This window comes from Myxine glutinosa, chromosome 5 (genome assembly GCF_964187855.1).
Source record: "Myxine glutinosa chromosome 5, kmMyxGlut1.1, whole genome shotgun sequence".
Taxonomy (NCBI): Eukaryota; Metazoa; Chordata; class Myxini; order Myxiniformes; family Myxinidae; genus Myxine; species Myxine glutinosa.
In genome coordinates, this window is record NC_136265.1 from 207,478,014 (window position 1) to 207,503,996 (window position 25,983).

The 25,983-nt window shown below is 41.7% G+C and overlaps 1 protein-coding gene and 1 long non-coding RNA gene across 13 annotated transcripts in view; one reads left to right on the plus strand and one right to left on the minus strand.

Annotated features, from left to right (window-relative positions):
- Nucleotides 1–5,552, plus strand: part of LOC137426453 (uncharacterized) — a 54,994-nt gene extending 49,442 nt beyond the window's left edge. The window contains exon 2 of the long non-coding RNA XR_010984309.2: nt 4,397–5,552. This is a non-coding gene — a long non-coding RNA (uncharacterized LOC137426453). The remainder of the gene's footprint in view (nt 1–4,396) is intronic.
- The window catches only part of LOC137426452 (ribosomal protein S6 kinase delta-1), a 100,310-nt gene continuing 74,480 nt past the window's right edge, over nt 154–25,983 (minus strand). For all 12 annotated transcript variants that reach the window (XM_078779409.1, XM_078779417.1, XM_078779407.1 and 9 more), the window contains 3 exons: nt 8,021–8,103; nt 7,710–7,805; nt 154–3,258 (listed from right to left, as the gene is read on the minus strand). In XM_078779409.1, the coding sequence (XP_078635535.1) occupies nt 3,157–3,258; nt 7,710–7,805; nt 8,021–8,103 (281 nt within the window). In that variant the 3' untranslated portion in view covers nt 154–3,156. The remainder of the gene's footprint in view (nt 3,259–7,709; nt 7,806–8,020; nt 8,104–25,983) is intronic.

A 25,983-nucleotide genomic window follows, 5' to 3' on the forward strand; every position in this document is an offset into this window, starting at 1 on the left:
TTTAATATAGGTGAATCAACAGAAAAATTACTTACTACATTATATAACAAGAAAAATTATGTTCTACACCAAAGAAATTTGCGACAATATTTATCAAAAGGTCTAAGAGTAGAGAAGATCCATAGGGTTCTAAAGTTCAATCAAAGTCATTGGTTGAAGGGGTACATTGATTTTAATACACAAAGAAGAACAGAGTCAAAAACAGATTTTGAGAAAGACTTTTATAAATTGATGAATAATGCGGTCTTTGGTAAGACTATGGAGAATGTGAGGAAAAGACAAAATATCAGACTATCAACATCTTGGGAACAAGCATCAAAATTAATTAATAGACCGAGTTTTACTAGAGCTGAGGTCTTTACTGAGAACTTTTGTGCGATCCATTTGATTAAAGAGAGTATTGAAATGAACAAACCTATTTATATTGGAACATCAATTCTTGATTTATCAAAGTCATTAATGTATGATTACTTTTATAATAACTTGAGGAAGAAATATCAAAATGATGTTAATCTACTTTATATGGATACAGATAGTTTTATTTTGCAAATTAATACTGATGATGTTTATTCAGACATGAAAAAGGACATTAATATCTATGACACTAGTAATTACAGTCCAGAGAGTGAGTTGTTCTCTTCTAAAAATAAAAAGGTGATTGGAAAGTTTAAGGATGAATTGGGAGGAAATGTCATGAGTGAATTTGTGGGATGAGGTCTAAGGCTTATGCTTATAAATACATTGTGAATAACGTTGAAAAAACTGATAAGAAGTTAAAAGGCATAAAGAAAAATGTCATTAAAGAAACAATAAACTTTAAGGATTATTATAACTGTTTAACAACAAAGAAAGAAGAGTTTAGAAAGATTAATGGAATAAGAAGTTATAAACATAAATTATATTCAGAAGAGGTGAATAAGAAAGCATTGGGGGCTTTTGATGATAAGAGGTTTATTTTAGAAAATGGAATTGATAGTCTCCCTTATGGTTATATAAGTATATAAGTGATAAGTTAAAAAGGGGGGTTAGGGATTTTAACGGGCTACCGCCGCCTTTTTACAATTATATAAATGATAGAACCAAGTACCAACCAGACTAAAGAGTGGAGGTGTAATCAACCTTGGTATATAAATGGTAAACATAACGAATGTGAAAAATATCAAATAGGTATAATTGAAAAGACAACTGGTAAAAAAATTTACAAAACAAATAAGAGAATTAATTTAAATACCGGTGAATTGGGTAAAAAAGATGGAAATATTTTTGAGTGGACGGAAAACTTTGATGGTTGCCAGGAAAATATATACTTTAATTTAAAAATGGTATGTGGCACTGGAGGCGCTCAAACAAGAACATTGAGGGAGGTTTACCATTTTATCTTAGCTCAGTTAAAATATCTTAATAAAGAACCAAACTCAAACATCTTTTTTGTTAATATATTAGATGGTGAAGAGAGTGGCAAGAGAATTAAATTATTTCCCACACATAAACAAATATTTGTAGGGTCGTTGTTTGAGTGGGCCAAAGATGATTCACCAGATGATATTAAGAGTAAAAGGTTAAAAGGTCCATAAGGTCAGAAGGATCACAGGTTCACACAGAAGGACCATTGTTTAAGTGGTCTAATGAATAAGGATAACATGTCAAAAGGTTAGAAGGTTCGTAAAGAACAGGGTGAGAGAAATAGAGGTGTTTAGGGGCAATGAGGGAGGGGAAAAATTAACATGTAAGTCAATGGGAAAATGAGAGTGTCCCAGAAGCAACATATATACACTACTATTGTGAATTTTTTTTTCTCAGCAACTGTTGGTCTGATGGGCACGAAATTTTCAGCATAGGAGCACCTCCTCATATAGACTATTTTAATGATAATCATGACGTCATAGGTCATGTGGTACAGGCGCCATATTGGAAAAAACGAAAAATGTTGCACCTCTTTATCTCCAAAACCACTGTATGGAAAAAATTGAAACATGGCGCATTGTAAAGAACTCCATATGGGGAATAGGTGTTGTTAACGATGACGTCATTGATGCCATAATTATGACGTCATAATTCGACAGGGACAACGCTTTGTCTGATCAGTTTGAAATGTATTGGGCGTGATCTATGCAACAATTATATTAGAGAATATACATTTATGATGTCATCGCTCACGTGGTCTGGCAGCCATATTGGATCAAAGGAAAAAAATGTTCAAAAACAAGAGTTCGCTCACAACAAGTTGACTGCGCAGGGTAAGTATTCTATGAATACCATCTAGTTCCTACATGTAGTTGATCACACATGTAAAGTTTAGCATCGATCATTTAAGTGGTTTCAGGATAGGGGATTATTAAAGGTTTTCTTATGATTCAATATGGCTGCCACACCACGTGACTGATGACGTCATTGTTAGCAAATAATGTTTCCCATGGGAAGAAGTTTTGCATTGATCGGTTTAAATGGTTTGGGAATAGAAGATTGTTTCAGGTTTTCCTGTAATCCAAAATGGTAGCCAAACTAGATCAATATTCAAATACTTTTGGGACCTTTAAACCTTATGATGACCTACAGATGATGACCTACTTATAGGTGGACGGGGAGGATGCCATGAACAAACTTTGAGTTCAACCACGTCAAAGATAATTTCAGCCAAGTTTGGTCACAATCCCACGAGCAGTTTCACAGAAGTTGCAAATCTTTACGGACGAACGGACTCCTGATGTGCCCTCCCATAAGCTCACCTGAACTATGTTCCAAACAACCACATGCAGCCACGTGGGGCAAATGATGATACTTGTCAAATTATATGGACATTTCATGTTCCCAAAATTTAATGAAAGGAAAGCAAAGATGGTACAGGTTTGATGGACTAATTATAGCAGCCAAAAAGGTACAACAAAATCACATAATTTGTACAGAAAATAACATTTAAGAAATAATTAAGCATTTTAAATACTTTGCCCACCATAAAACATGACAATGTCGGTGTGAACATGAAAAAGTCAAAATTTATATCGAAAACGTAATATTGTGCAGAAACGTCATAGAAACCATTATACATCCATTCCCTTGTGAAAACAGCATATAATAATGAATACTTTATACAAAGCAAATCATTATGGTATAGCAGCTAACTACATCTGGGTTGCATCATCCCTCCCTCAAATAAAATTAGTTGTCCAGCAGCAGGTCATCCCAGCTCACACCCTCGAAAAATGGGTGATCTTTGAGCTCATCCCCGCCAAGTCGCTCTCGGCCGTTAAACTGCAAGAGCTGAAAACAGGCATCAGGTAAATCGAAAGAACATGCAGCAAAAACTGTTAATAAACCATGACAGCAAAATCGATGTTTGTTAGATTTCCTTTGTAAATGCTCAACGTTCCGCATAACTTTGAAAAAAAAAAAATACAAGTTATAATCACTATAATGAATGTTTAAACAGAGGCTCCAAGATTACATCAGCCTTTTAACCACAATCACTCTTCATAGAGCATTCGCTAAGGTCACGAAGCAATAACTGAAATAAACATTAAAAATTTTTGTATCAAAGCATACCAGACAATTGCTGTTATTTGAGATGTTTGATGTTAAGAATAAAGAGATTTTGAAAATACGTGTCTGGTATTACAAAAACCTCCAGAGTTAAATAGACTAGACGGATTAATGGAAAATGGCCATGTATAAGCTTCTAGGTGCATTTTGGGGGTAAAAGTTGTAAAGATAAAGTAAAATAGCTGCATGTGTACACATGATGTATAATGCTTGTTCAATTATGCATGTGTACACATGATGTATAATGCTTGTTCAAAGAAATTGTCCAAAATTGGCAATTTGGCGGCCATTTTGTTTAACCTAATTATAAGGTCAAAAACTCAAAATTCGGCTTGGGAACCGGGTTCATCGAATTCAGCATACCCTAATTATGTTAAAAAGTGAGGTTCCCAACTTTTACCCAAAAATGCACCGAACATTCACATTTCTCAGAAATCCGTCTCGTCCAAAACATACAAGCAGCTGGCTTCAAGTCAACACAATCCTGCCATTTCATCTCAAAATTCAACAAAGCAAATTGCTATTTGCGCTCCTTATTTAAAAGCAAAATCTTAAAGAGTTTTACGAAAGAAAGAAGAGGTAAGAAAAGTTTCGGATTAACAAAAGGGGGATTTGGAAATTATGGAAAGATAGATTTTAAAATGTAGTTCATAAAGAGATGCAAATTTTAAGAGGCAATGAGAGTCACAGTTGAGAAGCACACCTGAAGAATGTTAAATACTGCAAAAAGTCTTCATCTTTGTGTGAAGAAGGAAATAGAGATTATATTGTTGGACCAGTATTTTTGTAACAGTGTGAGGTCTAATTAGATGAGAAATGCAGGCAAAATCAATTTTTCATTTTATTTATTTATTTATAGGCACGAAGACTCATGGAGGTGAAGAAGAAGAAGAAGAAGCAGGAGAAGAAGAACCACCTTTAGAGGCCATTTTTCCCCGCAGAGCGGGGGTTGGCCTTGTTTGGGCACAGTGGTCCCCTTTTTGGAGCAATGTTTTACGGCCGGATGTCCTTCCTGCCGCTAACCCTGTTAGTCGCCTCTTGCAACACAGGGAATTACCAGTGAACTGGTACTCAATTTGCCGACTGCAGAGGGACGACAGGCTGAGTCAACCCCCCTGGTGTTAATTCAGCGATCGACCGGGATTCGAACCCAGGATCCGGGGTATCCCAAGCCGGCACCCTAACCGCTAAGCCAACACCAGGCGTGGAGGAGCTGCGACACAAATCACGCACACCTGTACGCAGATACATGAGACAAACACCAGATTTGAATTTCACACAAACATGCAGCCGCTGAGATTGGGGGAACTGACGTCACTTCCCAGAGCATTCTGGGTACCAGTGACGTCATCTTAATGGCTTCGTTTTTCACTCCACATTCAGCGGGACAATCAAGGAGGAATTTACTCCTCCCCATGGATGCCAACCTATCAGGGGTTTTTTCCGGGCTCTATCCTTGATTATTCCAGTTTGATTTAACGATTGGCTTTAGCTAAGGGAATAAATGCTTCTGCTAGAGACGAGCTAGAGTGCTAGACCATACAAAAAAATTAATAAGGACTTCCCTTACTATTGCAAATTCAATTCAGAAAGAGGCCATTAAGCCCATCAAAGCCTGCACAGTGGTGGACAAGAAATGGTTGTTCCTGCTTTATCCTTTTTACATGATGAGTGTCAAGCAAGGAAGCAGCACGTACCATGTTTGAAGTCTCTGGTATGACTCAGCCGGGGTTCGGACAACAGACCTCCCGGACTCAGAATGGATGCTTTAACCATTGTGCCACCGAGTCTGGTTAATTCTTATAGGTTTTTAGTACTTAAGAATATATACATTGGTATATCTGGAGACCTTAAGGTATCTTGAGATAGAAGTGATTCAATTAAATTTATGAGACTGGCTGCCATGTTCTGAGTCGATTATAGAGACTTCACAAGAGGCAGGAAGGCCTGCTGACAATGAGTTGTAGTAATCCAAGCACAATGTTACGAGAGCATGAATAAAAGTATCAATAATACTCTGATTTCAGCACGAGTGAAGATTTGGGCAATAATGAGATGGAGAGAAATAGATTTAAATATTTTAGCAATAGCAAATGGTAAAGGAAAGCATTAGATGCATAGTCGCACCTAAATTTGAAACTGTGGAAGAAGAGATCAGGTGATGATCCACGTCTGTGGTTGAAGCTTATCAAGAAATGAATGAGGGCCACGTATTAGCATACTAGTTTCAGCAACATGAAGATTGGAAAAATTTAATGGGCATCTAGGTCTGAATTTCAGGGAGACAGGAATTCCAAGTTGTGAAAAAGAGCATATCGGGCACATGGGATCTGTGTATTGGATACCATAAATGAAAGCTGGCATTGAAATCTTGCAAAATTGTACCGAGTGGCGGCAGATGGATACAAAACCAAGGGACAGCAGAATAGATCCATGTCATGAATAACTAGCAATGTGTACAATAGATGTACGATCTGTAAGAGATTTAAACCATCTGAAAGCACGTCCAGATAAACTAACAGAAAGTTGAAGATGGTCAAATAGAAAACTAGAACGGCACTCGGTAGAGAGCATACCTCCGCCTGGTTGGTCATATCACTCAATGGTGAAGAATCACTTAAAAATTACACTAGCTGGATCCAGATCTTCACCAAAACTGAATCGATTATTCCTTGTCACACAGAACAAAACCTGTCCACCAAGTTTCGTCCAAATCCATCCGTAACTTTTTGAGATCTCCTGCTATGTGTTGTGTTTGGCCCTATCTCCTAATGGTGAAGAATCACTTAAAAAATTAAATAATTCTCATATCCGAATCCATATTCAGATCTTCACCAAAATCGAATCAAATCGCCCTTGTCAGGCACCCAACCCGTCCACCAAGTTTCGTCCAAATCCGTCCACCAAGTTTCGTCCAAATCCGTCCACAACTTTTTGAGATCTCCTGCTATGTATCGTTTTTGGACCTATCTCTCAATGGTGAAGAATCACTTAAAAATTCTAGTAGCCGAATCCGGATCCGGATCTTCACCAAAACCTAATCATTTCGTCCTCGTCACATGCGCTACATCTTTGCCAAATTTCATCCGAATCGGTCCACAACCTTTTGAGATATTTTGTTCACAAACGGACAGACAAACAGGGGGTGAAAACATAACCTCCATCCACCTTTGGTGGCGGAGGTAATTATAGTTGACTGCGTCGAACAATTATGATCAAAAGCAGCTGATAGTTGCAGAAGTATGAGGCTTCGTCCACTTTGTGCAGAATTTAACTTGCGCCTTTCAAGAAAAGCTGGTGTAGGTTTCATCACGACGGAACATTCAAGAATCTTGGATGTGAGAAGAACAAAAAAAGAACAGCTAATCAACTTCATCGTTTTGAAAACTGTTTATGTTCAATCAAGTCTGCTCTGAGATAGGAAATATCATCGCTTTTTAAAATGAGGATATGAGGATGCACAGCAGAGGATAGCTTTGGAGGCCAGCTTTGATGAATGTTTTGCCCAGGAGAGGTCATAGCTGTTAGTGAGGCCCAGACATTTGAGAAAGGAAACTTCCAGTGGTAGATTGTGGCAATCCGTGAATGTAGATGGGTTCAATTTATCCATCTGGGAGAAAGGGTGACAATGTGACATTTGCATGGATTGAAAGTCACATTCCAAGTATTAGAGTAGCATCAGGTCCTACAACTAAGTCGAGAGAGAGAAGCCACTGTTGTCAGCCTGTTTGTAGGATATTAATTTGTCCATTCATTTGGTAGTCGTCTGCATTTACGAAGAGGAAAAGAGGGTTTCCAGAGCATTGGAGACGTCATTAAAGTTCATGAGGACGAGGACCGTGCCCAAGATGTGGCAGCCTCTACTAGGAGTGCAGAGTAGAGGATTCAGTTGAGAGCTCCACAACGATAGGGTGAGTGAAGTGAACGAGTCAGGGAAGAGGGTGACCCTTAATTCCACAGACAAAAGCTTGGCAGGCAGACCAGGTACCAGACACTTACTGAGGTTAATATATCAACTGATAATAGGCACCGAAATAAAATCTAAAGCGAAAACCTGAAAAACCAAATAAACCAGTGATATCAAGAACCTCCAACTATTTTTTCTCCCCTCTCTTCCAAGCCCCATGATATCCCTCCCCAAAATGAGAGTTTACAAAAAAATTGAGTCTCACCTGCTGAAGCAGTGCTGAAGCTTCTCTGGAGAGGTGCTTGGGCAGGTGAAGCTGCGTGTGGGTTGTAATGCCCGTTGGGTGACATTGATGCAGTGACTGCCAAGATACGTTACACCATCATTGATGCATGATAAAGCTGCACGATCATCGGAAGGTCAAACGTTTATTTTCCAGATTTTTAATAGAAGAACCTGCAGCAAGAATGCTAAGGACTGCAAAAAAAATAAAAAATAGCTTCTTTGATCTCGTCACATCTCGCCATCATCCAACTTCCAACAAAACCCAAAAACCCATTGTCAGATCATAATCACCTTTCCTATCAGTAACTCAAACAAAATCACTCCGAGGCTCCACCAATCACAAGCTTCAGTCAATGCAACTTGTCCTCCGACCTCTGTCAACAAGAAGGTAGGCAGATGCAACATCGAATATGACCAAAACATGCAGGAACATGACTTGTTTTTGGAATCAAATTGCAAAATAGTAATCATCAGAATGCTGATACATCAGTGTCATATGCACAGTAGTTTCAACCCCAACCCCTGGGATAGCAGAACCATTTTTAGATACGGTACTGCAGCTTTGCTGCACCAGCACCACCTACTAGTACGACTACGACAGCCCCAATTATTCCCAGTTTCTTGGTGGCTCAAATAGCAGGACAATCATCAAATGCGGAGTTCATTTGCATTTATTAATGTTAATACTTCAGAATGTGGAAAGCAATAAAACAAAACAACTTGGTACACTGAATTGTGTGGTGAGGCAGTTGCCTTGAAACAACCAGCTTTCTCTTCCTGGAAGTGGTGCTTTGCCAAGTCTGTCTATAGGGTATACTCCCCTTCCATCCCTTCCCTCTCTTCAAATGGCACCACAGCCGACTCTGCTCGTGAGAAGGCCGAATGCCTCAACTCTAGGTTTGCTTCCAAATGTTGTATCCCCAACCCTCGCTCTCTGTACCCACCCTATCCAGTCATGCCCAACCTCAAGATGCATCCATATTCACCATCCCATGTAAACTACCAATTATAAGCCATACCAATCTTATATGTCCCTTTACTACAGTTATACTCTGCAGCCTATTGTGATTAGAACTGTAACCAACTATAGTTTTAACTCGAGTAAACCACCTTTTGAGGGCATTTTTCCCCGCAGAGCAGGGGCCGGCCTTTTTCGGCCACCGTGGTCCCCTTTTTGAAGCAATGCTTTATGGCCGGATGCCCTTCCTGCCGCCAACCCTGTTAGTCGCTTCTTGCGACACACAAGGAATTACCAGTGAACTGGTACTCAATTTGCCGACCTCGGAAGGATGACAGGCTGAGTCAACCCCCCTGGTGTTAATTCAGCGATCGACCGGGATTCGAATCCAGGATCCTAGGATCCCAAGCCGGCACCCGAACCGCTAAGCCAACACCGGTTTTAACTCTAGTATTAACGAGTAATTCTCTGCAGGATACTGTTATCACTTCAGTTACCAGCAATCCTTGCTGAAGTGCATAAACCACAATAACGTAACCTATAATAATAATAATAATAATAATAATAATAATGCATTTATTTTATATAGCGCTTTTCAGGAAGCCCAAAGACGCTTTGACAGAGTGCAAAACATAATGCATAGCAAAACATAAAAACAATTGCAAAAAAAGAAGAATCAATAGGGAAATATTCAAAGCACAAAGGAGGGAGAAGGAGAGGAGATAGTCAGGGGTTAGATGCTGTGGGTTAAATGTTGAATGCAGTGTTGAACAGGTGGGTCTTGAGTGATGTTTTGAATGTGGTGAGTGAGGAGGAGTCTCTGATGGTGTGAGGTAGCGAGTTCCAGAGGGTGGGAGCAGCGATGGAGAAGGCCCTGTCCCCCCAGGATCTAAATTTGGTCCGGATGGGGGGGGGTCAGGAGGTTGGTACCAGCAGAGCGGAGGTTGCGGGTGGGAGTGTGTCTGGAGAGGAGGTCAGCCAGGTAGGATGGGGCCAGGTTATGGAGGGCTTTGTAGGTCAAGAGGAGGATTTTGTACTGGATTCTCTGGGAGATGGGGAGCCAGTGAAGCTTGTAAAGGACAGGGGTGATGTGGTCACGGGTCCGGGAATGGGTGAGTAGACGGGCAGCGGAGTTCTGAATGTATTGGAGTTTATTGGTGATTGTTGAGGGTGAACCATAAAGGAGGCTATTGCAGTAGTCCAGACGGGAAGTGATGAAGGCGTGGATGAGGGTTTCAGCAGCCACGGAGGAGAGGGATGGACGGAGACGGGCGATGTTTTTCAGGTGAAAGTAGGCTGTCTTTGTGATCTGTTTAGTGTATTTGTCGAAGGAGAGGGTTTGGTCAAAGATGATGCCAAGATTCCGGATGTGAGGGGAGGTGGATACTGGTAAACCGTCGATGTTGAGGGCAAAGTTATGGGTGGACTTGGTGAGCGTTTTTGGGCCAATGATGATTATTTCAGATTTATCACAGTTAAGTTTGAGGAAGTTGATTTGAAGCCAGGATTTTATTTCAGTGTCATTCACTATAGTCATTCGAAAGTTAACTTAAACTGCCAGGAAGTATATGAGAGAACAACTGCAACTCGAACTATACAGTTTTTGCCTAATGCTTGCTTCAAGGCCTTAAACACACTTTTAAGCATGCCCTCGTCGATGTCCATAAGTTTCTTTGGTATTTAAACACTTATGATGAGGATTTCATTGCGCATTAGATAATCACTCTGCAGCGATTGGTGATCATCACAGAATTAGTAATTCTACACGAGTCTAACTCTTAAATGCCTTTCGGAAATTCTGACCTGTGTCTTTTTCACCTGGGAAGGTGGAAAAGTTTCTGCCAACCCTCGACTCTGACTCTACAACTGGACCAGATGGCATCATCTCACGTGTCCTAAAAAACTGGTCTACTGCTCTTTGACATCCTCTTTCTGCCCTGTTCACACAATCATTTACACTGGGCCGAGCAAACACTACAAAGTCATCATTTTGTAGTATTTTGCAACTCGCCTGAGTTTGGTAACTACCCTGGCCCAGCAACTCGCCTGAGTTTGGTAACTACCCTGGCCCAGCAACTCGCCTGAGTTTGGTAACTACCCTGGCCCAGCAACTCGCCTGAGTTTGGTAACTACCCTGGCCCAGCAACTCGCCTGAGTTTGGTAACTACCCTGGCCCAGCAACTCACCTGAGTTTGGTAACTACCCTGGCCCAGCAACTCGCCTGAGTTTGGTAACTACCCTGGCCCAGCAACTCGCCTGAGTTTGGTAACTCTTGGCCCAGCAACTAGCCTAGGTTTGGTAACTACCTTGGCCCAGCAACTCGCCTGAGTTTGGTAACTACCTTTGCCCAGCAACTAGCCCGGGTTTGGTAACTAACTTGGCCCAGCAACTAGCCTGGGTTTGGTAACTACCTTGGCCCAGCAACTCGCCTGAGTTTGGTAACTACCTTGGCCCAGCAACTAGCCTGGGTTTGGTAACTACCTTGGCCCAGCAACTCGCCTGGGTTTGGTAACTACCCTGGCCCAGCAACTCGCCTGAGTTTGGTAACTCTTGGCTCAGCAACTCGCCTGGGTTTGGTAACTACCCTGGCCCAGCAACTCGCCTGAGTTTGGTAACTACCTTGGCCCAGCAACTCGCCTGAGTTTGGTAACTACCCTGGCCCAGCAACTCGCCTGAGTTTGGTAACTCTTGGCCCAGCAACTAGCCTAGGTTTGGTAACTACCTTGGCCCAGCAACTCGCCTGAGTTTGGTAACTACCTTGGCCCAGCAACTAGCCTGGGTTTGGTAACTACCTTGGCCCAGCAACTAGCCTGGGTTTGGTAACTACCTTGGCCCAGCAACTCGCCTGAGTTTGGTAACTACCTTTGCCCAGCAACTAGCCTGGGTTCCAATCCAGACCCAGCTATAGACTGTCATCCTGGTCCCCTGCGTGTTGTCTCTTGTGTGGACTTGAAAAGTGGGTGTCCCATCTGTTAGAGTAGTTGGTGGATGCTGAAGATCACACGGTGTCCTTCACGAAGAGGAGGTGAGCTATCAGCGGCACCTTGAACAAATTACAAATACCTGCGTTCACCAATAAGGGGCACTGCATCAACAGTAAAACTGTTAAAAAACAGCAACAGTAAAACAGCAAAAGTAAATCTACATGCATCAACATCAGCAGTAAATAGACCGGAACCGGAAGTCGAAGGGCCCGGAACAGAAGTTGCGAATAATATACAACACCATTCCAAGAGGAAGATCAAAATAAAAATAATTTCTCACCCTCCCCATTTCTTCTGATCAAACTGTCTGGAGTATGTATTAGCACAAGCCACGGCAGGAAACAATTATGAGGTCTCCTCGTCTCTACCTTTGCGCTAAAAATGCTTTAAAAATGGGCCTTTCCGTTTACTTGGCGTAGCTGTGATGGCTATTCTCTGGAGCAACAACAAAAAAGGTTTTCTGGGAGATCCTGCCCTCCGTGCCAAGATGATCAGCGTCGCAAGTTGGCATTTGCAGTTTCGCCACGTGTGGCCATGTACCCCAAAATTATTTTTTTTGCGTAACAAACCTTCCCGGGAGTTTCCTGAATCCACCGTTGTTGGTTTCATTGAAATCCGTTAATATGTTCTCAAGTTGTAGCATGACAAACAGACAGCCAGACAGACACAGCTCCTTTTGTAATATATTCAGTTGAACAATGACTCATGCACAGCGATATTTATGCTAGATGGCAGATGGCTCAGGTGGCACAGCACCGGCACGGTTCACCAGAAAACCTGGGTTCGATTCCTGGTCTGGGCGTGTAAATTTCCCACATATGTCAATTAATTATTTATAATATCCTGTTCATTTATATATAATTCCAGTAATCTCTGTACGTCTGTACGTTTGTACGTCTGTACGTTTGTCTGTGACCGCTGTTTCTCGACAACCACGGGTCCGATATACTTTTAACTTGCCAGGTATATTGCTGGGGACCCGAGGATGTGCCTTTTCAAGGTTTCATATTAATCGGACAATTACTTACCGAGCTATGTCCAAAAAACGATTCAACCAATCAGAGAGCAGCGAACGATCGCGTGTGCCGAACGTGGCGGGCACACTCTGCCTCGGATGGCACATTTGAGAGCGTATTCATTTATTTCACGTTTGCAAACTATGTTGGCGTTAAACTATGTTTTACAACTAATAAAAACGAATTTGCGATTCATTCGCTTTCCTGCGCGTTTGTGCACGCGATGGCGATTTCTTTACCAAACTCCGGAAGCCGTTCGCTTTGGACCGAACCATTGCATGTAAATAGAGGGGGGGGATTGTCACCACTCGCAAGCCGTTCGCTTTGGACCAAACCATTGCATGTAAATAGAGGGGGGGGATATAATTTTAGATATAGATATAGTACGGGCAATGCCCTAGTTTATATAATTGTGTCACTACACCCCCAGTGGTGTTTGTAACAGCAGACATGGATTTGTCCCTCAATTGGAGGAAGACCCTCTCGTGATCCGGCCATCGGTGCTCCTATGGTTGGCAGCGAGTGCCCCGGAAGCATTGACGGAAAGAGAGCGGCGATGCTATGTGTGCGAGAATTGCATGCTCGGTCAGGGTCGCCCAGATAGCTCAGATGGCACAGCACCGGTACGGTTCACCAGAAGACCTGGGTTCGATTCCCACATGTCACTTAATTATATAATTATGTTGTTGGCACAATGACATGTGGTTGCACACCAAAAGAAGAAATGTTCTCAATGACATAATGTCAAAAAAAAGACAGAAATCCTTATTTTCCATGTGCATTGAAAGTCCATTAACAGGAATAACTCAAAGCACTAATTTATTTCCTGCCCAGCTGCTTATCAGCACGGTGCAAACGTTTCCTGTGTATTTCTGTCTACTTGTGCAAACTTTGCTTGTACTTGCCGACTTATTACATTAGGCAGCATCGAGCAGCGCACCTGGCTTACCATGTTTGCAATGTTCCTCATCCTCGTGGAGCTCAAGTGTTCTATTCGGTCCAGAAAGGGATTCCTTTAACCAAAGTTCAACTTTCTGTTCACCTCTGCTTTTTTGTTCCCCTTTTCTCTCGATTTCTTTTTTTTTTCCACAAGACTAAGGTTTATGGAATAGCAAGGTGACAGAGGGTATATGAACTGAGAGTGGGGCAGAGGGGCAGCAACACATGGACACAATAAATCGGGCAATGAATGATCAGGAGAAGAGGAGAGGGAGGGAGAGTGCGAGAACAGTAGGAAACACAGCAACCTGCAAGAAAGAGGGTTGGCCTAACCAGGGTCAATAGGTGTAAAAAGAAGACGAAGAAGAAAAAGATTGCGGGTAAAGATGGGAGATGACATGAGATGGTGGTACACTACCTGATTTGAAGCCCTGTAGAGAAGAGTGAGACAAAACAACCACAGGAATGAGGTCCAACATCCAGAAGTCGAGAAAGACTTGTGTGTGTAGTCAGCCTGGATGTTGTAAGTGTAACTAATAAGTGTTTAGTGTTAGACGGGCTCCTGGAAAAAAGATGTACACCCTGGAGTTTCTGGGAATGGTCAGAGGGCTGAGAGAGCAGAGGGAGCTAGACCGGTGGATAGATGGGAAACAGAGAGGGCACCCACCTGCCTGCAATGAGAGAGAAACAGATATTTTCCTTCGGCCAGGTGGAGGGAGATTCTAATAATATTGAGAGATTCATATTTCAAGGAATCAAGGAGACAGATGTTATGCTGGGGTACCTGCCCATAGTGGAAAGCAGCATTCCATTGAGCTCTTGACGAAGGCCTCGTCAGCTGTAAGTATTTCTGATTTTTCGAGGAGATACATAGAACGATGGAGGATGACCAGTTGCCAACTGGCTTTGGAGGTAGCTTTGCTATATGGTCTCAATGGAGATGTCAAGGCTGATGGTGAGACCTCAACGTTCAAGAGACTGAACCTCTACCAGTGGCAGCCCATTGACTTATATAGGTGGTTGTGTTTGATGATCTTGCTGGTGTGACGGGATGAAGTCTAGTTTTCCAGAACTGAAGGACATGTAACATTTATCATGCCAGTACACACCACCAAATGAATTATCCCACAAATGTAACCTCAGACTCCTTGCTAATGCATACGTGGCAAGTCGGAGGTGACGAAATGCGGGTTGGTATGAATCAAATGTAGGTTTTTATTTTATTTATCTATGAGCAGGGGTACCCGGCATTGCACGGTGTTGCCCTGTGTTCTATTCTAATCGTGTTGGCATTTTGAAGAAATAAATTTTGTTTTATCATTTTTGTGGGGGCCTAAAACAATTCCCTACACCCAATAAGGAATGGGGTCAGAGATCATTTAATAGCAACTTTCAAAGGCTAAAACACTCCCTGGTACTCACTGAAAACTACAACAACAACAACAACAACAACAACAACAACAGGAATTTTAAGGCCATTTTCCCTGCAAGAGCAGGGGTTAGCCTTGCGGTCCCCATGACAATCTTCTCCATTTTGCCCTATTTTCTGCATCTCCCCTTGTTAACCCCCTTGCCCGCATTTCTTCTTCGACCATCTTTAGCCAAGTCTTTCTTGGTCTTCCCCGTCCTCTAGTTCCTTCTACATTCATTTCCATCACTCTTCTCAACCAGTCACTTTCATCCTTCCTCAACACATGACCAAACCATCTCAACCTGTTCCTCTTCACAGCATCAATCACAGGCTCTATTCCCATCATCTTTCGCAATTCATCATTTTTCTTACTCTCTCTCAACGATAACTAACCCCCGCTCTAACAGGGAAAATGGCCTTAAAATGCATGTTGTTGTTGTGTTGTCTCTCAACGATACTCCACACATCCACCGAACCATTCGCCTTTCCACCCTTTCCAGCCTTCGTTGCTGCTCTACGTTCATTACCCATGTCTCGCTCCCATAAATCATAACACTTCTCACACATGCAGCATACACCTTTCCCTTCAGCATCAACAACACCCCTCCTCATCAGCATGCCACTCGGTTCCCGAAACTTCTTCCATGCACATCTCACTCGAGCAACCGTTGCAGAGTCTGATCCACCTTCTCCATTCAGCATGTCTCCTAGGTAACAAAATGTTTTCACACCTTCCAGCTTCATGCAGTCTCCAAGATCCAACTCAACATTTCCTCCATCTGCTGCTCCCTCTGTGCACACCTTACATTTGAATGTAGCTGCCACACTGGTTAATGACCCTCTCAGACCACTACATTTGTGATGAACCCACTCAGCGCACATTGTACATTGAATGGAATTCACTCCGACACCCTTCCTGCACACAGCACACGGCCACTTCCCAGTCCTTTCCACCTCACCACATGCTTTACCACTTGCCATCACCTTCGTCTTTCCGATATTCACCTTCAGACCTTTTGTCTCCATACATTCCTTCCACTTGTTCATCTTCTCCTTCAGTCCATCCATACTTTCTGCAATCAACACCAGATCATCTGCATACAACAACTCCCACGGTAAACCCCCCTTTACGTTCCGAGCCAGCACCTCCATCACAGCTACAAATAGTAGTGGACTTAGTACCGACCCCTGATGCACTCCCACCTTAACCACAAACTCACCACTGTTCCCGTCCTTCGTCCTTACAGCTGTGCGCGCTCTTTTGTACATTGCCATCACTACTCTGATCAACCATTCCTCCACTCCTAACTTCCTCAATGCCCATGTCAATACTTCATGTGGAACCCTATCAAATGCTTTCTCCAGATCAACAAACCCAAGAAACAACTTTTTCCTCTTCTCCATGTACTTCTCCTGCAACTGCCTCACAATAAAAAGCGTGTCTGTCATTCCTCTTCCTGGCATAAATCCAAACTGCATTTCGTCAATCTTCACCTTCTTCCTTATCATCCTCTCCAACACCCTTTCCAATACCTTCATTCCATGCTCCAATAACTTTATCGCTCGATACGAGCCACACTCCAAAGGGTCACCTTTCCCCTTGTATAGAGGGACGAAGGTACTCAGTTCCCAATCCACTGGAATGCGGCCTTCTTTCACCACCAGATTACAGATCTCTGTCATTCTATTCACACCCCAACTTCCTGCTGCCTTCAACATATCTCCCACAACTCCCGTCGGCCCTCCCGCTTTTCTACTCTTCATTGCTTTTATCGCTTCCTCAACTTCCTTCTCCGTTATCTTCTCTGCCGGTCCTAAAACTGGGTTACTCTCTATGTTGCCATCCCATTCATTCTCTGTATCGAACAGTATTTCCATATATCTCTTCCATCTTCCTTTAATTCCATCTGGGAATTGAAAAATGAAAAATTGAAAAACTCACTGAAAACTCACCTTTGAAATTTTGACGAAGTTCCATTTGCCAATCTCTGAGAAAAATGGCGACACACAGACAGAGAGACATCTTTGTGGCTTTGACAGGCCCCTCCGTTTTGGGGGAGTGGAGGAAGGGAAGGAGGAAAAATTTTCCCATGCAAAGAGTGCTTCATAACGTCAGTGTTGCACAGGTAAAAAAGGAAATTGTAATACCCTTTGCCACCATCACCAGGTGGCGCAACACGGTACACATTTAAATAGAGAATTCACGCCCCTCTCCCCCGAATGAGGCCGCAGCCACATAGCCTATGTTACCCCCCAGACAAAGTTGTATTTGTGTTTGTACACCGAGTAAAGTATTAAAGTGTTTATAGCTGGAGTACCCAGTGTTGCTCAAGCAAAAAATAAACATTAACATATTTGAAATGAGAGAAAATATAATGGAAAAGCAATTACATCCAAATCAGAATCCATCACAAATGTCAAATCATCATTTTACCTTTTTGTTGAATATCTGCTGATGAATGTACCGTTCATCACGTTTCTGAGTTAAGTTTGATGATTTTCAGGAAGAAGAAGAAGCCTTACGACCAACTTCGACCGCTGCTGGAATGGTTTTATTATTTGTATTCAAATGTCTGGTGATTGTTTTGTATTTATTTATGCGCATGTGTACTTGTATATAACTGTCATTAATCAAAAAGGCTTAGACACTATAGAGCGATTTTTTTTAAATTCCAAAAAAACTAACTTTTTTTTTTCAAAAATCCCCCCTCCACCCCCCCACCCCCCCTAAAACACTCCCAGGCACTCACTGATGAACCTCTGAAAGTTTGACGAAGATCCATTCAGCCATCTCTGAGAAAAATGGTGGCACACACACACAGACAGAAAGACAGACACACAGACCAATGGCTCTCTTATATAGTAGATTTCAAATTCGTGAAGTAGAGCTTAGCACCCATTGTCGGTTGTTGTCCCTTTTCGAAACAACCAATAATTCCGACTCTGAATGAATGAATGATCGTTTTAAGGCCATTTTCCCCGCTAGAGCGGGGGTTAGCCTTGCGGGCCCCATGACAATCATGGTTCCCTGTTTGAGGCAATGTTTTTATGGCCGGATTCCCTTCCTGGTGCCAACCCTTGGTCACGCTCTTACGATGCGCAGGGATACGATGTACCTATTCTAAACCGGGGTACACACCGTGATCATTCATCCCAGCAAGCTGGTACTCAATTTGCCGACCTCGGAAGGATGACAGGCTGAGTCAACCCCCCTGGTGTTAATTCAGCGATCGACCGGGATTCGAACCCAGGATCCCAAGCCGGCACCCTAACCGCTAAGCCAACAAACCCAGGATCCTAGGATCCCAAGCCGGCACCCTAACCGCTAAGCCAACAAACCCAGGATCCTAGGATCCCAAGCCGGCACCCTAACCGCTAAGCCAACACCAGGCTGTTAATCACAATTTGCTACTCTCTAATGCACTGCAAGATCAAACCCCAGAATTTCTGGTATTTCATAGATGAAGGAAACCAACCTGGCAGACATTAAATTTGCTGATGATGTAACTCTTCTCATGGAAAAATGATTGCATGATGCAGGGAATGAAAAAGTTGCCACAGCAGCAAAACAATAACGCTGATTAAAATAAAAGTGATAAAAACAAAAAGTCATGCAACATCACAAGTGATTAATCTGGAGCAAATATCTCGACCAATATGGCTGCCAGACCACTGACCGGTGACGTCATTGTTGTCAAACTATATTTGGAGCAAATAATCTGGAGATTAGCAGGAACTAATCTCCAGATTATATTGCAAATTAAGATCATCTCACGTACTCAAGAGTGATGCAAGAATTGAAAAAAATTAACCGATCATCGACTTTCTGTGTTCCAGCATCTCCACGAACCTCGACTCTGTACACAATTTATTTTAGTTTGGAAGCAAATTTGAAAATGTCAATAAACTTGCGGAACAAAAAGAACATCAGTCTGAGGAATAAAATTAGATTGTACATATTATATACTGTACTGTCTCGATGCTTTTAAACTGAAACATTGTCTGCCTTTCATAAACGTTGTCTATCTTTCATAAACGTTGTCTGTCTTTCATAAACGTTGTCTGTCTTTCATAAACGTTGTTTGTCTTTCATAAACGTTGTTTGTCTTTCATAAACGTTGTTTGTCTTTCATAAACGTTGTTTGTCTTTCATAAACGTTGTTTGTCTTTCATAAACGTTGTCTGTCTTTCATAAATGTTGTCTGTCTTTCATAAACGTTGTCTGTCTTTCATAAACGTTGTTTGTCTTTCATAAACGTTGTCTGTCTTTCATAAACGTTGTTTGTCTTTCATAAACGTTGTTTGTCTTTCATAAACGTTGTTTGTCTTTCATAAACGTTGTTTGTCTTTCATAAACGTTGTCTGTCTTTCATAAATGTTGTCTGTCTTTCATAAACGTTGTCTGTCTTTCATAAACGTTGTTTGTCTTTCATAAACGTTGTTTGTCTTTCATAAACGTTGTTTGTCTTTCATAAACGTTGTTTGTCTTTCATAAACGTTGTCTGTCTTTCATAAATGTTGTCTGCCTTTCATAAACGTTGTTTGCCTTTCATAAACGTTGTCTGTCTTTCATAAACGTTGTCTGTCTTTCATAAACGTTGTCTGTCTTTCATAAACGTTGTCTGTCTTTCATAAACATTGTCTGCCTTTCATAAACGTTGTCTGTCTTTCATAAATGTTGTCTGCCTTTCATAAACGTTGTTTGCCTTTCATAAACGTTGTCTGTCTTTCATAAACGTTGTCTGTCTTTCATAAGCGTTGTCTGTCTTTCATAAACATTTTCTGCCTTTCATAAACGTTGTCTGTCTTTCATAAATGTTGTCTGTCTTTCATAAACGTTGTTTGTCTTTCATAAACGTTGTCTGTCTTTCATAAACGTTGTCTGTCTTTCATAAACGTTGTTTGTCTTTCATAAACGTTGTTTGTCTTTCATAAACGTTGTTTGTCTTTCATAAACGTTGTTTGTCTTTCATAAATGTTTGTCTTTCATAAATGTTATCTGTCGTTCATAAACGTTGTCTGTCTTTCATAAACGTTGTCTGTCTTTCATAAACGTTGTCTGTCTTTCATAAACGTTGTCTGTCTTTCATAAATGTTGTCTGTCTTTCATAAATGTTGTCTGTCTTTCATAAACGTTGTTTGTCTTTCATAAATGTTGTCTGTCTTTCATAAACGTTGTTTGTCTTTCATAAACGTTGTTTGTCTTTCATAAACGTTGTTTGTCTTTCATAAATGTTGTCTGTCTTTCATAAACGTTGTCTGTCTTTCATAAATGTTGTGTCTTTCATAAATGTCGTCTGTCTTTCATAAACGTTGTCTGTCTTTCATAAATGTTGTCTGTCTTTCATAAATGTTGTCTGTCTTTCATAAACGTTGTTTGTCTTTCATAAATGTTGTCGGCCTTTCATAAACGTTGTCTGTCTTTCATAAACGTTGTTTGTCTTTCATAAATGTTGTCTGTCTTTCATAAATGTTGTCTGTCTTTCATAAATGTTGTCTGTCTTTCATAAACGTTGTCTGTCTTTCATAAATGTTGTCTGTCTTTCATAAATGTTGTCTGTCTTTCATAAACGTTGTTTGTCTTTCATAAACGTTGTTTGTCTTTCATAAATGTTGTCGGCCTTTCATAAATGTTGTCTGTCTTTCATAAACGTCGTTTGTCTTTCATAAATGTTGTCGGCCTTTCATAAACGTTGTCTGTACAAAATATTGCAAATGAGCGATCTGGATAGTATAAGAAATACTGAAGTGTACCAAGAACAAACAGAAACACGAAAACAACCATTGTTACAACATGTGAACATCATCTCCGCTGGACTGGACACCTGTTCAGAATGGATGATTGAGAATTGCAAATCAAACTGTTATGGACACTGAAAAATGTAAAACGAAGCAGAGGAAGCCCACATCACTCATGGAAACATACGGTCGAACAAGTGGGAGTCGTGTGGGATGACATACTCGTACGATATCTGGCAAGTGATAGATAATTTTGGCTCCAATGGGCTGCCCAAAGTGCTGATCAGCACGGGATGGACTAAGTACAAAGTAAGTAATTAATTCCTCTGGTACCTGTCCTGACTCCAGTGAGTTGTTAAATCTATTGGCTAACATGACACCTATTTGCTCTGCCCCTCGGGTGCATATTATCTGTTCCCCGGAACTTTGTCTTCTCTTAGCTCTTGAACAGTTTCTTTACTTCCTCCACTCATATCTGAAAATACTCCAAAAAGCCTTCCTCGTCGCCTCGATAGCTGTTGGTAATCCCCGTCTGTTCTTGTGTAATTGTTGAAGCAAACACTTCACAAGCCTGCCATCTCACTTCCATCACTAAAAAATAACCTTCCGCAGTGCTATGGAATATACACGACAAGGCCAAAAGGATGTGGACACCCCTTCTAATTAGTGGATTCGGCTATTTCAGCCACACCCATTGCTGACAGGTATACAGTCAGGTGAAAAAGTAAGTACACCCCATGTAAAGTTTTGACTTTTCAACATATTTCAACATACAGCTATTTGATCTTCATTTCAACAATATTGATAGATAAAGGTGATATAATATAACAAATATCATGAAACATTTACATTTTGTAGTCCATTGTATAATTTAAATAAACATAAATGCAAATTCCGCATGTGGAAAAAGTAAGTACACCCCTACATTTATCACTACTTCAAATACCTAAAATTAGAATCAGGTGCACCTCCTCAGGTGCAAATGATTAGAACATCGTTAGAGAGGATCTTGGAGGAACCTGTCTTATTTAAACCTCAGACATTTAGTTTGGTTTGCTCTTTGTTGTTGAAGTGTGCGGCGTCACCATGCCTAGATCAAAAGAGCTCTCTGAGGCCTTCAGAAAGAAGGCTATAGATGCCTACGAGTCTGGGAAGGGATTTAAAAAGATCTCCAAACAATTTGAAATCAATCATTCGACTGTCCGGAAGATCATCTACAAGTGGAGAAGATTCCAAACAACTGCCAACTTGTTCAGGCCAGGCCGCCCCAGCAAGTTCAGCCAGAGACCAGACCGCAAGATGCTGAAACAAGTCTCTAAGAACCCCAGAATGTCATCACGGGACCTACAGGTAGCTCTTGCCACTGTTGATGTCAAAGTGCACGAGTCTACCATTAGAAAGAGGCTGCACAAATTTGATCTACATGGGAGGTGTGCCAGGAGGAAACCTTTGCTGTCCAGAAAGAACATCAGGGCAAGACTAAAGTTTGCCAATGAACACCTAGGCAAAGACCAGCACTTCTGGAACAATGTGCTCTGGACAGATGAGTCAAAGGTAGAGCTATTTAGCCACAGTACCAGAAGACATGTTTGGCGAAAACAAAAGACAGCATTTGACCACAAGAACCTGATACCAACTGTAAAGCATGGTGGTGGAAATATTATGGTTTGGGGCAGCTTTGCTGCATCAGGGCCTGGGCAGCTCACCATCATAGAATCCACTATGAATTCTTCATTGTACCAGAGGGTGCTTGAGGATAATGTGAGGCCATCTGTCGGAGAGTTGAAGCTCAACCGAAGGTGGACCTTGCAACATGACAATGACCCTAAACATACCAGTAAATCCACCAAGGAATGGCTGAAAAGAAAGAAATGGAGGGTTCTGGAATGGCCAAGTCAAAGCCCGGATCTAAATCCCATCGAGATGTTGTGGGGGATTTGAAACGAGCTGTGCATGCCAGAAACCCCCCAGACATCGCACAGCTGAAAGAATTCTGCATGGAGGAGTGGGCAAAAATTTCTCCCAGTCGATGTCAGAGACTGGTAGACAGCTATAAGAAATGCCTACTTGAGGTTGTTTCTGCCAAAGGGGGCAATACCACCTATTAGAGCCCAAGGGTGTACTTACTTTTTCCACATGCGAAATTTGCATTTATGTTTATTTAAATTATACAATGGACGACAAAATGTAAATGTTTCATGATATTTGTTATATTATATCACCTTTATCTATCAATATTGTTGAAATGAAGATCAAATAGCTGTATGTTGAAATATGTTGAAAAAGTCAAATTATACATGGGTTGTACTTACTTTTTCATGTGACTGTATATAATCAAGCACCCAGCCATTCAATCTCCATAGACAAACATTGGCAGTAGAATGCGCCGTACTGAAGAGCTCAGTGACTTTCAACGTGGCACCGTCATAGGATGCCACCTTTCCAACAAGTCAGTTCATCAAATTTCTGCCCTGCTGGATCTGCTCCAGGCAACTATAAGTGCTGTTATTGTGAAGTTTAGATGTGTAGGAGCAACAACAGCTCAGCCGCGAAATGGTAGGCCACACAAGCTCACAGAATGGGACCTCGAGTGCTGAAGCGGAGCGCGTAAAAATCGTCTGTCCTCAGGTGCAACACTCACTACCGAGTTCCAAACTGCCCCTCGAAGCAACGTCAGCACAACAACTGTTCGTCGGGAGCTTCATGAAATGGGTTTCCATGGCCGATCAGTTGCACACACACCTAAGATCACCATGCGCAATGTCAAGCGTCGGCTGGAGTGGTGTAAAGCTCGCCGCCATTGGACTCTGGAGCAGTGGAAACACGTTCTCGGGAGTGATGAATCACGCTTCACCACCTGGCAGTCCGACGGACGAATCTGGGTTTGGTGGATTCCAAAAGAACGCTACCTGCCCGAATCCATAGTGCCAACTGTAAAGTTTGGTGGAGGAAGAATAATGGTCTGGGGCTGTTTTTCATGGTTCGGGCTAGGCCCCTTAGTTCCAGTGAAGGGATATCTTAACACTACAGCATACAATGACATTCTAGACGATTGTGTGCTTCCAACTTTGTGGCAACAGTTTGGAGAAGGCCCTTTCCTGTTTCAGCATGGCAATGCTCCCGTGCACAAAGCAAGGTCCATACAGAAATGGTTTGTTGAGATCGGTGTGGAAGAACTTGACTGGTCTGCACAGAGCCCTGACCTCAACCCAATCGAACACCTTTGGGATGAATTGGAACGCCGACTGCGAGCTAGGTCTAATCGCCCAACATCAGTGCCCGACCTCACTCATGCTCTTGAGGCTGAATGGAAGCAAATCCCCACAGCAATTTTCGAACATCTAGTGGGAAGCCTTCCCAGAAGAGTCGAGGATGTTATAGCAGCAAAGGGGGGACCAACTCCATTTGATGCCCATGATTTTGGAATGAAATGTTCGACTAGCACATACGGGTGTGATGTTTTGGTGTCCACATACTTTTGGCCATGTAGTGTCTTTACTGTGTACATTGCACATTATCTCCTTCATGGTTACCTATTTCTCTTTCAATGCTGATTGACCTCCTCTTCGTTTGGCCGAATCAAGAGCACGTAATCCTCTCCTTACACCCTCGGTTTGCCTTTCTGAAATTAATAACTTTACTCTACTCTTCATAACTAACTCTTAACAGAATCCTTACGCACACTATGGTTTGGTCACGTATCCATAAATGCTCTACTACCTCCACCCGCTCCACGATATTCGGATCATGAATTAAAATTAGGTCTAACGCTGCACTCCCTCTCATGGCATAATGAGCAGGCCATGCCAGTCAATGGGTGTGATGTTTAATCCATGGGAATTATCTCCCTGGAATATTTGAACAAGTCTCCCTGGAATATTTGAACTACAGGGGATGAATTCAATGCTTCACTCGAAGATATAAAAATATATTTTCCAACATCATTTTCTGTTGAGTTACATCGTGTTCCTATTAGGTTTGACTGGAACATTACCTATCCAAGGGATTGTTTGGATCTTAATGCAATAAATAACTTCTCTATTTGTTTTGATCAGAGCCTGATGTCAAATAGTTGTTTGCCTTTGCATATCTCCTTGAATACATCTGACATTCCTCCTCTTATTTCTCATTCAATGATGAGGAATATGTCATAACCAGTTATCACTTCTAATGTTCCCATTCATTTTAATCATGTGTTCAAACCTAAGGTTAGTGCTGTATAATAACAGCAATTTGCGTTGTCTAAATTATAAGCCTTCAAAAACAAGTTTCTCAAACTTTCAAATACACATATCTAACTAGAGCGGCACTCGGTAGAGCGCATACCTGCAACAGTATTCCACTGATCGGCCGGATCTGGATGTGGATGTCAAACAAAATCGAATCAGCTTGTTCTCGTCACATAACCAACTCATCCACCAAGTTTTGTCAAAACCCGTTCACAAGTTTTTGAAATTCACCTCACCTCAAAACTGCCCACCTTCCCTCTTTCATTCCTCTTTTTCCCGCCTCTGGAACAATCTCCCACAACCTCATCAATCCCACTCCTCCCTCCAGGTATTCAAAACAGCTGTTCATCACAATCTCTTATCTTCCCCCATCCAAAACCTTGATATTTTCTATCCCCGTTAACACCCCAAATCCACCTTTTTCAAATTCCGACTTCTTTCCTGAAATTTCTAGTAGTGTCCATTTGTTTATCCCGTGTACCCCACCCCAGCCCTCTCCCTTCCACAGATCTCCCGATGCTGTTCTCTACTGTTGTTGGACTTTCCTCTCACTCCCACTCTTGTCTCCCGCTCCCTTTATTATATGTTTCATGTGTGTTTCTGTTTCTGGTTCTAGGTGTTTCATCTGTTAGCTCTTACACGAGCCTCGACTTTGCATACAAATATATATATATATATACACAAAGAATTAAGTTAAGCACCCCCCCGTTTTTTTACAACCTCGCACATTACAAGTTTGTTGTCGTCAAAACAGTGTAATATACCCATGATATTGCTATATTTTCTGGAGAAGTGATATTATGGTCACATAAAAACATAACAATCATGCCGTTTTCAATATTTTATTCTGAATAATTTAAGGTGAAATTTTTTGGGAATTTTAGGCATATTTTCACCTCAATTTAAGTATGGAGCTATAGGTCCATCACGGACAGTGTGGATGACGTTTATGTTTTCTAACGTACAGTCATTGTTCTG